The sequence below is a fragment of the Parambassis ranga genome, chromosome 19, assembly GCF_900634625.1.
Source record: "Parambassis ranga chromosome 19, fParRan2.1, whole genome shotgun sequence".
Taxonomy (NCBI): Eukaryota; Metazoa; Chordata; class Actinopteri; family Ambassidae; genus Parambassis; species Parambassis ranga.
Genome location: NC_041039.1, coordinates 18,259,064 through 18,273,600, shown reverse-complemented (window position 1 = coordinate 18,273,600; position 14,537 = coordinate 18,259,064). Strand labels below are relative to the sequence as shown.

At 43.9% G+C, this 14,537-nt stretch overlaps 1 protein-coding gene and 1 non-coding gene across 2 annotated transcripts; both read right to left on the bottom strand.

Moving 5' to 3' along the window:
• Nucleotides 1-413: 413 nt before the first annotated feature.
• On the bottom strand, nt 414-487 carry trnat-agu (transfer RNA threonine (anticodon AGU)). The gene has a single exon. It is a non-coding gene; the product is annotated as a tRNA-Thr (tRNA).
• Nucleotides 488-3,509: 3,022 nt separating this feature from the next.
• On the bottom strand, nt 3,510-13,347 carry crabp1a (cellular retinoic acid binding protein 1a). Its single transcript, XM_028431196.1, has 4 exons — nt 13,142-13,347; nt 10,013-10,191; nt 5,409-5,522; nt 3,510-3,875 (listed from the first exon to the last, which is right to left on the bottom strand). Exons 1-4 carry the CDS (start codon nt 13,209-13,211, stop codon nt 3,825-3,827), a joined length of 414 nt encoding a protein of 137 aa, XP_028286997.1. The 5' UTR covers nt 13,212-13,347; the 3' UTR covers nt 3,510-3,824.
• Between the last annotated feature and the right edge of the window lie 1,190 nt (nt 13,348-14,537).

Below are 14,537 nucleotides of genomic sequence, written 5' to 3'. Positions count from 1 at the left end.
AATCAGAGCTGCTATTAATAACACAAAGTACTCGACGCTTTCCTTTACACACGCCACCTGTCTGTTACAACTTTGTGACTGAGTTCTGCCTCGTCGCAGAGGCTGCTGCGTGTCTGAGAGGATTTTTCGCTGTGTGCTGGATGCACGGCTGAGACGTCTGCTTTATGAGCTGATTTGTCTCAATGATGAGAAAGCTCTACCCGCAGGCTCCTCTCTCCTCTGTAAAAGGATTAGCCGAGTCTGCTGCTCTTACATAACCGCCTCTGCTGAACAGATGATTTGACTTGCTCAGCTCCGGCAACTTCAACTGACAAAAAAAGCCCTCAACAACCTGTGTTAACCGTTTCACAGACATAATGATCAGATGTTCATATACTTTATAAGATGCAGATCATACAGCACAGTTTATATAAAGGCACCACTGGGATTCGAACCCAGGATCTCCTGTTTACTAGACAGGCACTTTGACCAACTAAGCCATGGCGCCTCATCAGTTGATGTCTGACGAGGTTTCCAGGGACCTTACAGATGTCGGACCTGGCTGAAACACACTTGTGTCATATTTTGGGAATTTTTTAAACTTGTCAGTGATGTTTAAGACACTTGTTTCATAATGTTTCATCTGTCACAGTTGAAAAATACTCTCAATGTTTGTGTTAATCTCCGGTGGTGTCATGTGTTATCATATGAGGATTTATTAGCATTAATGTACATCACTGAGGCTCTTCCCAGAACTGAATTACAATCAGGTGACACAAAAAAGTGTTATCTTAATTCTTATTGTTAGATTTATTTTTGCTGGGAGATGATTATTATATTTGTTGGGAGTTTTGGGAGTGTCCTTGAATGCACCTCAACCTCAAACAGATGCTGACCGTGAAGGCAGCCAAAAGTATAACTGGAAAGAAGATTTAAACTTAAACATAATGGGAAATGTGGACCTAGAATTTGGAATATTTCCCACAGACCTCGTCACTGGTGTGATCTGCAGTGTCTCTGCCTCTTCTTCTCTTCATCGCCCTCTGAATATGTGCATGTCCTCTCGTGAGAAAGCCATTTATTGAGACTTAAGCGTGACTAAATATATCACAAGTTGAAAGTCATCGGGGATGTCAGCGGCACAAAGCAAGCTAGGCAATTTAATGTGACAGCAGCCCCCTCACACACACACACACACACACTTAGCCACACACACACACTCAGCCACACACACATACTTGGCTGAACTTGACCTTTTCCATCCTCCTTTGGTGTTCTAATTCGATACATGTGCGATAAAGGGCTGCATGCTACACCTTCAAAACCAGAGCAGAGTCAGGCAGCACCATCTGCCAGGGTGAAACACAAGAGCACTGATTAGCATTCTGATCAAATAATGAAAAAATCTTTGGCACCCATCTTTGGATGATGTGTCTTTGTACGCGTTTGGCCACAAAATTAACATCACATTTATCATTTTTGGTGCTTAAATACACTGTGATCACCAAAAGTGAAAAGCTAATGATCGACTATAAATTTGAACTGCGCTGAGCCTGAGCCTGAGCCTTCATTGAAAAGTAGACACATGAATTCACCTTTATGTTTGAACACTGAAGCAGCCTGGCCTTACCAAAAGTCGCTTTTTCTTTCTAAACCCATCCAAGTATTGGAAACATCTGCACTGTGTATGTGTGATGATGAGCTGGATTGGACTTACAGGTCACTTCATGCAATGCATCTCTGCTCTTGATATTGGGGATGCATGACACTGGATATATTCCATTTGTCAGTATAATTCATTCTGATTGATGGTTAATGATGAGCACGCTTGTTTCAGGTCTTCCTGTCCAGGCATAGTGCATGAAGATTGGACATTCCCATCAGCCCCAGCTGTTGTATAGCTAATCAGTCACTACTAGTGTTCTAGAGTGATGCACATGTTCAACATTATTCCTGCTCAAACATTAGCAGCATGGGAACAAACAGCCTCATGACTGAGCAGCTAGACTGGCCCAACACTATCAAAAGAATTAATTAGTCATTAAAAAAGCTGGTCATTAATTACACATTCTAAACCCTGCAGCACCATAAGCTCTTCTTTCCGTTAAGTGTGCACTTCTTATTCTAAGGTCTTATTGTGCACAAAACCTAACCAGCCCTTTATCCAGCAAACCTCAGGCCCTGGAGCTAAACTGGGACGCCAAGTGAAGAAGAGGGGAGAAGCTTTTGATCTTTTTCCCTTTAGGAAGCGGCACTGTACGCTGATGTACTCACAGAGGTTCCTCTGTTTGGTGCCCAGAAGAGAGCAGCAAGACAGGCTAGAGAGGGGCCCCCTTCTCTACAAAATGGTCCCCCCCAAAAAAACCCACAACAATCCCTTTATTCAGCTGTTTGGACCTGCCATCTGAACAGCAGCACGTCATTAAATTAACATCACAGCAGGCGCGCGCCCTGGCCCTTGCTTCCCGGAGTATTGTGGTGCACTCGGGAGGAAACTCATTCTTTCAGGGGATACCAGGTCAAAAAGCAGGGGCGCCATAGACTCGTCCTCGCAGTCTTGGCGTTGAGGAATGGGAACGGTCGCCATGCTGCTGTGTTAGTCCTGGCGAGGCTGACCGTTGAAAGGACAACCTTTTAATCTCTGGCAGCCATGAAGGACAAAGACAGATTTGCCTTTTTGTTTTTTGATGTTGTGCCACTTTCGCCATATCCACCCTGAGGACAGACCCGTACTCCGACGCCAAGGCCTCTGACCACTGCTGAGCCTGCAACACTTTTCACCGCAGTAAGGCCGAGGCTGTGTTGGCCCCCGACCACGGACTCATGTCATGTGCACCTGCTCGGGGGAAGTGAGTTGAATAAGTTCCCCAATGGTTTTTCAATTGAAAGATTTGTATGTTAGTAGTGCGCGGCCTGGCTCAGGCAGCCGGAGCACAGACACTGACAGACAGAAGCAAATGAACCAAGAGTATAGTGACACAGAGTGAATCGATACAGTGTAAAATGTTGGACTGCTACTTGTGTGAATGGGTTCATTTATGTTAGCAGGCTGTGTGAGACCAACACTGTAGCCTCAAGCAAGTAAAATTTAGGAGGAAACAGACGTTTTTTCAGCTCAGTTTTTGGTCTTTACCGAACCTTTTCAGCTGCTAAAGACTTTATACACATGTTTATACTGAGATTTCCTTTGAGCCAAGCTGCTCGTGTCTCTGTCTCATCTCTCTGTTGGTAAAACAAGGCAGAACAGATGACACGAGGCAAACATAGATCACTGGGCAATCACGTTAGAAAGGCTGGTGAAGCAAAAGAGGTCAGATGGATGAGGTGAGCTTAAACATGATGGTGTCTGTGGCTCTCCACGACAGGGCAAGTCACACCAGGACCATCCTCCTTATTTCTGCCTCACACACAGAAGGCGTCTTCAAATGAAAAAAATCTCCTCATCCAGCTAAGCAACAGGCACAATGAGAGGGGACATGTGTCAGAGGCACCTGTAATGGAAGTTCATGTCATCGAAGAAGACTCTTAGATACCATTCATTCCTTTGTTTATTTGTTTCCTCTCATCAAACATGTACACTTGATTAATGCGTCTGATGACTACATCCTACTCAATCCAGGGGTTGCAGATATGGACATCCAGCTACTGCACTGCAGACACAATACTCACTACGAATAACCAAATTACAGAGACAGTGCTATTGTTTGTGGACACTATGCAGACTGATGCTGAGAGATTACACAGGACACTTTGCAAATGCTTTAGCGTGTTAGCATGATGGGGCGTTGTTGGGTTTAGACGAGGGATTCTGACTCCTGGCTGATGCTGATGAAGGCTGCGTAGCTTCACTCCCGGATGTAAACCCGCGTGCACACGACGTCATCTGCCCCGAAAATCTGAACGAGACAAAAAGAACATTTCAGTACAACGTCACAGTGAGGATTGATGATGATGATGATGAAACCAAAGGAAACTTGGTACCTAATCTTCTCACGTTATTGCAGGCTGACACAGCCTTTCGCTTAAAGTGATTTCAGACTAAACCAATTAAACGGATCATGCAAATCGTATGGAAATGTGCCCCACTTCCACTGTGAACTGTCACACACAATCAGACCATTGCTTTGTGACTGCTAGTCCTTCCTTTGAGTCTGAAGCTATGGCTCAGCTCTGACAGTTGTCAGCTTGTGTCTGGGGATCGCAGATATGATTCAGAATCTGTTTTTTTGTGTGTGTTTGTGTTTGTTTGTCCCAGAGGAAGAAGAAAAAGAAAAAGAAAAGGTTGTCTGGGTGCACAGATGATTCTAAGGAGCATGAGGTTATTTCCTGATTTCCTCATCATTGAGCCTAATTTGAGTGAACAGCTTTCATGTCCCGTGAAGCTGCAGTAACACTAAAACTAGGACAGCTGTCTCAGGTGAATGATGACAAGATTTACTTGTTAACGTTGTCATGGCAACAAATACGTGTTGCACGGGAGCCGGTTTCATACATGGCGTGACCTCTCTCTCTGTGGTGGGAATGGACAGATGCAGCTCCATGCAGGGTCCTCTTACTATAAATGTTCTGGGTGTTTTGTGTTGTAGTCTACATGATGGTCAGCGTGCAGAGAGGTTAGAGTAGAAACTCTTGACACTCCGTCAGGGTGTGAATGCTTCAGCTCCTCCAGGGTAGCAGGGCCAAAGTGTCACCTGAGGGGCACAGGCGCTACAACACATTCTGCAAGGATTTTTTTTTAATGTTCTGCCTTCTCAGCTGCACTGAAGATTTGATTAAATCTGTTCCTCCTGTAATATGAAGCCACACACAAACATCCTGTGATGACTTTTATCCGCATTTAAACCTTCTATATTGTTCTTTCGAGCCTTTTTTTTGGACATCTGTCTTATCAAAAACTCAAAGAACAACAAAGCAGAGCGTGGGAGCACCGAGCGCTGAGAGTAGAAAGCTGTTGAGTCCCTGAGAACTGTCTGTCCGCTGCGTTGGTCTCCCCTGCGCATCGTTCCAGGGGCTTTAGACCCATTGACTCCTCACCATATTAATCTAGCTAAATACAGAGGGTATTACTGCAACGTCAGCGTAGCAGCTCCTCTTGTTCTCCTTTCACGTCTCTCTGCAGGCTGGATAAAAGCTCGGCTCCTTGGGAAAACGGCTTCTCTCATTTCCTTTACGGATGAATCTCCAGGGTGACTTCATACACTCACTACCTCATTTCATTAACCATTTCTCAAACAGAGCACACTTGCTGCATGAAAAGCCCATGTTACTGACGTCTTCTGCATGAGAACATGCGATGTAACACGCAGGCCGTACAGATTTCAGATCCTCTCTTTGATTAGCATGCAGGGGTTAGGAGCAACTGAACTTCTTCTTGTTCTAAGAAATCATTTATTAAGAAGCTTTAAGTGAGAAGGTGACTCTTTCCTCACCAGTATGAGCTCATCTCCAATCAGCTCTCGGCTCCAGTAGGTTTTGGGGCCGTCACCGTCCACCAGAGTCTGCTTACAGTAAATCTTGTTCTCTGTCTCCCAGGTGGCGAGGCTCTGCAGAGGAAGGAGAGGTTCAATGTGGATAGGTCAGTGTGAGGATATGCAAATGATATATCTTCATGTAGCTTGTCTCTAATCACACACACTATCAGAATGACTAAGTCACCAATTGACAAAAAAAATCCTGTGCACAAGGCAACACACAGTAAAGGTCTGGAAAGTGTTGTATCCACATCATCATGCAGTTCGATTGTTGGATGACTTCTACAGCGCAGCAGTGGCTGGGTTGTTGTTGGAATAGACAGTGAAGACACAAACATGTTGATGCTACAGGCATGTTTTAGTGCTTTCACGGAGCCCTGATCTCATCCACAGCCGACACGTTTCAGGATGAGCTGGAACATCTTTTGTGCAGTAGCTCTTATCGTCCAGCATCAACGGCCAGCTTCAGTATGGGAGCTAATCCCTGCTGCCAGGCTCCAACATCTATATGTTCATCTATATGTGCCCAGACATTAATAATCAATATCTAATGATTCAGCAGAATGAAAATAGAAATATATACAGACCTCTCTCAGCGTTTGGGTCGGACAGGGTCTGTATCTACTGATTCACTACAATAATATTCCAATACATAAAAATAATACATAAAACAATAATGACTAATGGGATTAGTTAGACTTTGACAAATTTCTCCTAAGTAACTGATATAAATGGCCTATCAGAGACTTAACATTCATCAGTGATGAGGACAGAGGTGAGTCTTTTGTTCTGCTTGTAGGCTCCATTAGCCGACCTCATATATTTCATTACTTCATAAGATCATCATCACTGTCAAACTTCAGCATGTACCAAACCAGCTGGCCTTCAGTAGACATACATTTGATTCTATGCTTGTGTTTCCTAAATAATTCTGTTTGATGCTGGGTTTGTTTCGTTTTTAGCAGTTTTCAGTTTTGTGGCCTCAAGGTTCTCGGAGTGCAAATGTTAATCACCGTATAAAGGTAGGGGAAGCCGCCGTGGTTCCCTGCAGGCGGCTGTTGACAGTCTTTGCCAAGCTGAGGAACAGCGGGGCTTTTCCACAGCCTGAGTTTTGTCCTAATAAACCCCGAGCCCAGAGAGTCAATTAGCCACGGCTTTGTTTCAGCACTAGCATCAGTCTCAGGCTCTGACTTGGATGGATTGGTCACAGACAAATTCTCACAGTTTTAAACTTGTTCACACGAAACAAATCCACACCACTGGTTTTGCTCTGTCTTGTTTGGGCTCGGTCTTATTTTCTGGTTTAAAGTTTTTTACGTTAAATCACACTGTCATTGTGCTTTAGGACTTATCCTCCTTCCACAGTTTGGTCACTGACATCACAGTCTCCAAGTTTCAAAACTTATCACTCATGCAACAGGCTCATTGTTGTCTGCAGGGTGTTGGCGGACTCTCAGGTGGAGCAGGTTGGCTAAGTGGGTTTTTTTTGGCTCAGGCCGGCTGCACCCGCAGTTAAGGGGATTACACACTGATCTGTGCCTGGCGAAGAGCAGAGGGCTGATTAACACCGCCACAAGGTTAAAAAGCTCCAGTTAATCTGTGCTAGTGTGGTGGGATCAGACAGACTCTTCTCACTCGTAGGAAGAAGAAAGTGATGGGATGTCTCAGAGTCACGGAGGAGAGAGAGAGAGTAGCAGGGATTCAGCACAGAGGAAAAGTCATAATGAGATGTGGCTGCTCAGAAGGATGAAAAAAAAACTCCAGGAGGAATTCTAACACTGATGCATTAGCAAATCTTTAACCCTTTTGAACTCCAAACTTCAACACCTCTCACACCACTCATTGTAGCCCAATAAGAAAAGGCAGGGCTTTAAACTTTCCCATGGTCCCTGAATACATCAAGTATTCTGTGGTCTGAACCCAAAATCATGACACTCCTCACATGTCTCGATTAAAAAATGGCCAAAAATTCATTATTTTCATTATAAAGAATCTGTAAAAAACACAAAATTCTGCACTTCTCGATACAAATAAGAAGCCATACGTGACTCACTTGTGACCAGCAGCCATGTAACAAAAATTCAGCAAGTTTTTGGCTGATCTGCAGTTTGAAGAATATATTTAAAAACTGGTTTGTAAGATGTAGAGCTCACAATTAAATGTTTCCGTTCTTTATGTACTGCATAAAAGACACGTTGGTGCATGCTTTGAACCATGATTTTGCTGTTTCCCTAGAGGTGCAGGACTGTATTTATAACACTGAGCCCAGTAACATGTTGGGGGTTAAACCGCTTGGGGGTATCTTTGTGGGCAGAATCTCTGCCCTCTGACTGCACTGTATTATAAGGATGTGATGATGTTTCAGCAACCCAAACAAAAAAACGCATGTGAGAAATGTATGATGACAACTTGACTGTCTGGCTTCATAGAAAAGAGGCTTCATGTGGTGAAAAGCCACACTGGGAACCGTCTAGCCCTGCCCAGTACCCAGCATGCCCCAGGGCTCAGACAGAAGGAGCCGCGCTGTCTCTATCCGAAATAGGTCGTGTCTGCTCTCACTGCCTGAAACATTCAGTTCAAAAGTGAAAACACCAGAAATCTGCTGATATTCTGTGTGTTAACTCTAGTGATATAGACAGAACTCTTATTGGACACCAACAAGGGCATTGTGGTTTGGAGAAAACACAGATCCACAGTTTCCCAGGCTTCTGGCTGAATTATGTGTTGCATGCACACAATTACACATTTTCCTTCAATAATGTGCAGAATGTCTTCTCTCACCACAAGCATGAATATTACAGTTGTTCTATTGGAAAGAATTTCAGAGAGGGTAACATTTCAGTCATATGCAAATCAAATCAGAACCAGACGTGTGTGTCTATGCATTTGGGAGAGAAAGCAAGAAAATAAAGGGACGTTAATGCAGAGCTTATGCTGTGAGATCAGCCAGCTGAAACCTGCACCATGCAACACTAGCTGTCACCACGATAACACCTGTTGCAATAGAAATGTAGCTCTCAGCGTAAGTTCAGTCATGAAGACTCTATTTCACATCATCCACCTCTTATCTCTATCCGCTTCCCTCTCCACCATCCTCGCACTCTCTTTCTCCGCACTGCACTCCCTCTAGTGGCCTCCCACATAGTCAGGTGTTTAATAGATGGCACCTCCCTCACCAATCAGCTGTGGATCTGTCCCTCTCCTGCCCAATCATAGCGTAGCAAGAAATGTAAAAGCCTCTGTCTCTTCTCCAGCCGCCTCCTGATCGAATCCGGCAACCCTCCTCCACCCCAAGCACCTCCCGATCCATGCAGTTCAAGGCCTCCTCTCTCCTGCTCTCCTGCTTCTACACCACCACCAGGTCTACTATAGTATTAATAAATTCTTTCTCATTCAGTTCGCTGAGTCTCTCATGATTGAAATAGAGGTAACAGCCTCCCTAAAGCTCTAAATTCATGCAGTGGTTCAAGAAGCTCGACAAGTTTTACTGTCAGCTACTACCTGTCTTGCATCAGTTATATAACTCACTGCAACACACACACACAGGCGGGAAGATATACCGCAGCACAGCTCTCCAAAAGTCATGTTCTTTCTGAGATTCACTCTCTGAAGGATTTCTGGCTTCAAACCTCACGTTTCATCCTTCTTTTGTTTTTTTAGAGTAATTAACATTGATCAGCAGTTCTACCTTTTTTAGAGGTTATAAAACCAAGAAACTTTACTCCACCTGACTCCTGACATGACAACACGCTGACGAAATGGCATCATGTTTGTATCCAGACAATGTGTTGTTCTCTCCTGCTCAGCCCCTGGTTGCTATAGGCACAGGCTGATAAACAGCTGTGAGCCTTCCAGAGGATGAATGCATGATTGTTTTACTCATTGATCCAATTTAGATTTCATTTTGCTGCAACGTGCCCCACAGTTCACCGCTGATTCTCCCATATGCTGAATAACACAGCACATATATATCAGCTTTGACGCCTCCCTATTATATTTATATATTGTAGATAAGTGTTCATTAGATGAGCAGCAGATGGAAGAGAGGAGTTATGTTTTTTGTGCTTTCACACTGATTAAAATCACAGGTGGAGCTCAGCTTTTGGGAAGAAATCCTGTTTTCACATAGATGTTATCAAACCCAACAATAGAGCTGCCTCGTCCGTTTTATCTAAAGGTACAGCCTGCATGGATGAGGTAAATGTCTCAGTGTTGGAGTCTGTGCTCCTTTCTATGAGCTCCAGGAATGTATAATTCCCTAACCATTCACCCAGTGTGTGTCTGTGTGTGTGTGTGGAGCTCTGTGTGAGGATGAGATGATCCCAACCCTCAGGGCCTGAAGAGGTTCAGAGAGAAACTCTCATCCTTCCCAACTCAAGCTGCCCCCAATCTCTCTGTTCAGACGTGAGCGTGATACCAATTGATGAAGCTGTGACGGGCTGTTAATATTTCATTGAACCTTCAGAAACAATAGACTGAACACACAACCAAAGCAAATGATGTGATAAGAACCTCTTCCAGATCCACCTACATCCAGTGTGACGCATTCATGTTAGGTCTACCTTGCATTTTCGTCCGTCCACTGTCTCTTCATCGTACTCTTCGCCAATGTGGAAGTTGATCTCGGTGGTGCGCACACTGGTGGAGGTTTTGATGTAGAACTGCTCGCCATCCTGACGGATCTCCACGTGAGGGTTGGAGGCTGCTGCCCCAGCCACCTTTCTCAGCATGGCGTTCACTCCTGAAAGGACATAATCCTGATCAGGGCAGAGATCAGACAGAGATCTGGGTGTTCAAACAAAAGCCAAGTCGGTGAGGTCTGCATGTAGGTGATAGCCTCTGTTTTCCAAGGATCAAAGAGAAGGCTGCTGGAAAAGGGCCACCAAATGACAGCTGACAGGAGGACTGCTCTTCCACTGCAAACCGAAAGTTCAAGTTGGATGATAACTGCCACTAATCAACACAAACCTTGATTTGGCAACCTCTTCCTCAAGATGAAGAAAGACAGACAACATTCATGTGGTCTATGATCAGCGTGTTAAAAACCAATCACCCTTCACAAAAAAACACGTTAACATGGGTGCCTTCTTGTATTTTGCACAATAAATAACAAAACCAGGAGTATATCTAAGACAGGAGAGGAGGTTCCTGTCATTTGTCGCCTCCTTTCCACCTCTCTGGGCTCTGATGCCAGCTTCTATCATCCCAGAAGCTCAAATACCCTGAGACAAGCTGGCTGCGTGTCTCTTTGTATCACCGTGTGTGCATGTTGCTTAAATTTTAACCAAGAATGACAGAAATGTAAATGTTTCAGGGTGCATTGTTTCGGGGTACATAGCACCAATAAACGGTCTGTGGTCCCAACAGAAACCACAACTATTCTTCAAAACTGGGAGAAATCTGTGGAATTTTGGCACTGAGATCCACAAAAGGAATTATTTGGCCGTGTCCGGAAGGCAAAAGAAAAGCAACTCCAGAAGATGTCAGGAGAGGTCAGCTCGGGCTCTGCCCCTTTGTCCGATGGTGAGCCTGCATGTGGTTTGTGGTGAGACTTTGGCATGGCTGCTTTGACTGTACAAGGCCATCTGGCACGTTGGTTAGACAACAGGGGCTGCACCCATGATTATTAACTGACATCAAAAGGTGAATTTAACAATAACTTAAAAGGATCCAAAATGACTTATAAAGGAGAACTCCTACCCTAAAGCCTTTGTGGTGTGTTCTTGGTCAAAACCCAGGATTAAAACCATATTAGTGGGACAGCTTACTCGACCCCACCCATGATCTGAGGGATCACACCATGTGTTTTTATAGCATTAAATATGCATGAGCATCACTGAGCCCAGCAGTCTGTCCTTACTCACAAAGAGGTGACACTTTCTACATGTTTTGGACACGATTGTAAAGTTCTTACAGGTGCATGTGCTCAAATGTCGCCTTTAAACTGCATTTCTGTTGCTTTATATGTGTATTTAATTTTTTGTAATGGTAAGGCTTGCTCTCAGTCTTGGAGCTCCGAGTCTCATCGGTTCATATGGTTCTGTTCAATCAGCACAGACTCTGGACATACCAGACCCTCCTACTGCAGGGGGAACCTCAACAGTTAATTATAAAGATGTTGATGGAAAGTGGCGGCACTGCCGCACTGGAATCCACATTGGCTACTCATTGCGCTCCCTCTCTCTGTCACATACAGTAAGACCCAAGCCTTATGTCAGAGCTAACAGTTGATCTAAACCAGCAGATGTGGTTGTAATGTGCACAAGAACAAGGTGCTAAACTCGGATGGTGACTGATTCCCCCTCGGACTTTAGATCAGAGGAGCTGTTGCCTTATGAACCTCAAAACAAAACAGCAAAGGAGGTCAAGTTTGTTCAGTGGGCATCGAAATCCCTATTTTCAGATTTCCAGAAAGTCACTAAGATTCAGATTAAGATTAAGATTCAGATTAAGAATTAGATTAAGATTAAGATTAAGATTAAGATTAAGATTAAGAATTAGATTCAGATTCAGATTCAGATTAAGATTAAGATTACGAGATTATTTGGTGATCTTTGAAGGTATGGTCAATGACTCCAGGAAAATACAGTTCAAGTTATTGCAGTAATTCTGCAATGAGGCCAAAGTCAATTACTTATGGAGTATTTATGTTTAAATGGACATTTGTGGTCAAATGTCCATTTAAACATAAATAACAAAGAGGCCACTTTGTGGTGCATCCACTTGTGTTGCCACCATGTCTTCATGGACTTGCCTTAATAGTAACCTGAGGTCAAAGATGACTGCGTGAACATTCCAGAAATCCCACCAAAGTTATTACCATGAAGCCTTAACTCAGAGTTGGAGAGCTTAGCGTCTTTACTCTTTTTTTATTATTTTACCACCAAAACCAGCAGCATCTTTAGCTTTATTTGTTGCAGCCTGTAGCCAGCTACAGTAATATTCACCCTGCTTCATTGCAGCACAGATAGCTTCAGCTTAATCTGTCCACTTTGTGCTGAACCTGGAAATATTTACAAGTAAAAAGTTGGGACTGTAATCCAGTTCCATGTCAAAACTTCCCGGAGAGCTGCTGGAGCTTCTCCTCTGTACATGCTCACAGTGGGGCTTCTCCCTGAAGATTTCTACATTATTCTGCAGACACTCAGCCTTTTGCAGCGCCCTGTCTGCTTCAAACAGTCCCGGCGTGACAAAATGCTGCAGCACAATTGAATGACCCAGTTAAACTGGTCTAAATCTAAACCATCACAACCATCAGTTAAGAATGAAAAAAAAACAAGAGACAAGGGAACAACACTGGGCTCCGGAGACCTCCCCTGGCATGGCTAATGCATGCCCTACTTAAACGCTTAACATGAATAATGTTGTGCCCCCCCTCTCCTCCTCTCTGCATGTAACAATACCATGTCTGTTTAGACTGGAATCTAGCATCCAGTGTTTCTTATCTCCTGTAGAGGAGAGGGGATTCCCTCCAGCAGCATCTCCCTGATCATTGCCTCCTGTTCCCAGTGAGCTTCTCCGAACAATATGATGTTGTTGAAAGTCAGACATGTCATTCTTAAACGACAAGGAAAAAACCTTCTGTCTGGATGGGCACGGTGGATAATCAACCTCATGCAGGGGTGTAGCTCTGACTGAGGAAAAAGAGGGTCAAAAAAAAACAAAACAGAGAGAGCAGAGAGGTGGCTTACCCAGGGCTTTAAGAAGTTCATCAAAATTCTCACTGCTCTTCATCTTCCAGGTGCCGGCAAAGTTAGGCATGTTTGCTGGGTCTGAGTGCGAGGGCTTCAGAAAGAACCTGCTCCACGCTCTGATGTCTCTCTCTCCCTCTCTCTTCACTCTCTTTGACTCTTTCTCCTCCTCCTCCTCCTCCTCCTCCTCCTACCTCACTGTGCTCCTGTCTCCTCTGCTTTAGGCTCAGCCTCTCCTCTCTGTTACACCCAAGTGTTTCTTTTATTTATTTATTTTAAATCACGCACACACACACACACACACACACACACACACACACACCGTCTCCCTCTCTTCCGCTGCTTCATCACTGTGCCGGCTGCAGTCTTGTCTTTATAGCTACTGTCTTTAATGGGGAGGTCCCTCCCACTGAAAGCTCTGTCCCATTAATACAGTAGAGCCAGACTGACGTGTCTGTGCTGTCTCTGGGGATCAGAAAGACTAAATTCATTCTTTTATCAAGCCAGCAGCTCTTTGCTTTCAGTCTCTTTTCAAAGAAGAAGGAATGTTTCTCTAAAGTAAAAACTTTTATTCTTGGGTCAACCCGTTCCTCGGACTGTGTGTGGTTTGTCTTTACTCTGCTTTCCTCTGCTCTGCTGACTAAATAAATGCAACAAATTACAGAACAAATGAGCCTGAAACTGTTCGTGAGCCACAAACAGATCAAAGAGATGCTTCAGTGCATCGACAGTGATTCATCTGAATGTGTTTCCTGCCCCCCCCCTTAGGCTTTAACAACAAATCACGAATTACATTAATGCATTGTGCTGCATTAATTATGTATTACTCTGTACCATTCTGTCTAATTATGAAGGAATTTTAAAAGTGAATAAGTGGAGCTTTGTTGTAAACAAATAGGTTCGAAACCTTATTAAACCTAGAGTATATAATGTTAGTTACTATTAATAAGTTACATTAATTCCATGTTAAAGCTGAAATTGGTGCATATTTACAGGTTTTTTCCCTCCTCGCCTAAAATGTGGGCTTTTATTTTGGTAAAAATGTGAACAGAATGAACGGATGGAGGATAAATGTCCCTGTGCTCTGCTGACAAATGTTAAAAAAACCTGACGAGTCAACAAGCTCATGTGCTCATCTACAGTCGAATATTTCACACTGTCATTTCAAAGTCTGAGGTTGGATCAGAACTAGTTTCCAAAGGAAAGATTTAAACACTTCTAAAAACCTCTCAGCTTAAAAGTCACTGGGATTAGTCATCTTTATTTCCATTGACACAGCACGCCAGTCCCCAAATCCCATAATCAGACTAAACTGATCATTTAGAAGCCCAACAGAAGGAAAATGACAATTACATAAGCTGCTGATGGGACTTTCTGCAGACGTTTTCTTTTTGGA

Coding starts and splice junctions, on each gene's coding strand:
- crabp1a (XM_028431196.1), bottom strand. CDS start 13,211: ATGCCTAACTTTGCCGGCACCTGGAAGATGAAGAGCAGTGAGAATTTT. Junction 5,523..10,012: donor TGGACGGACGAAAATGCAAG/GTAGACCTAACA, acceptor CTTCCTCTGCAG/AGCCTCGCCACCTGGGAGAC. Junction 3,876..5,408: donor TTGGAGATGAGCTCATACTG/GTGAGGAAAGAG, acceptor TGTCTCGTTCAG/ATTTTCGGGGCAGATGACGT.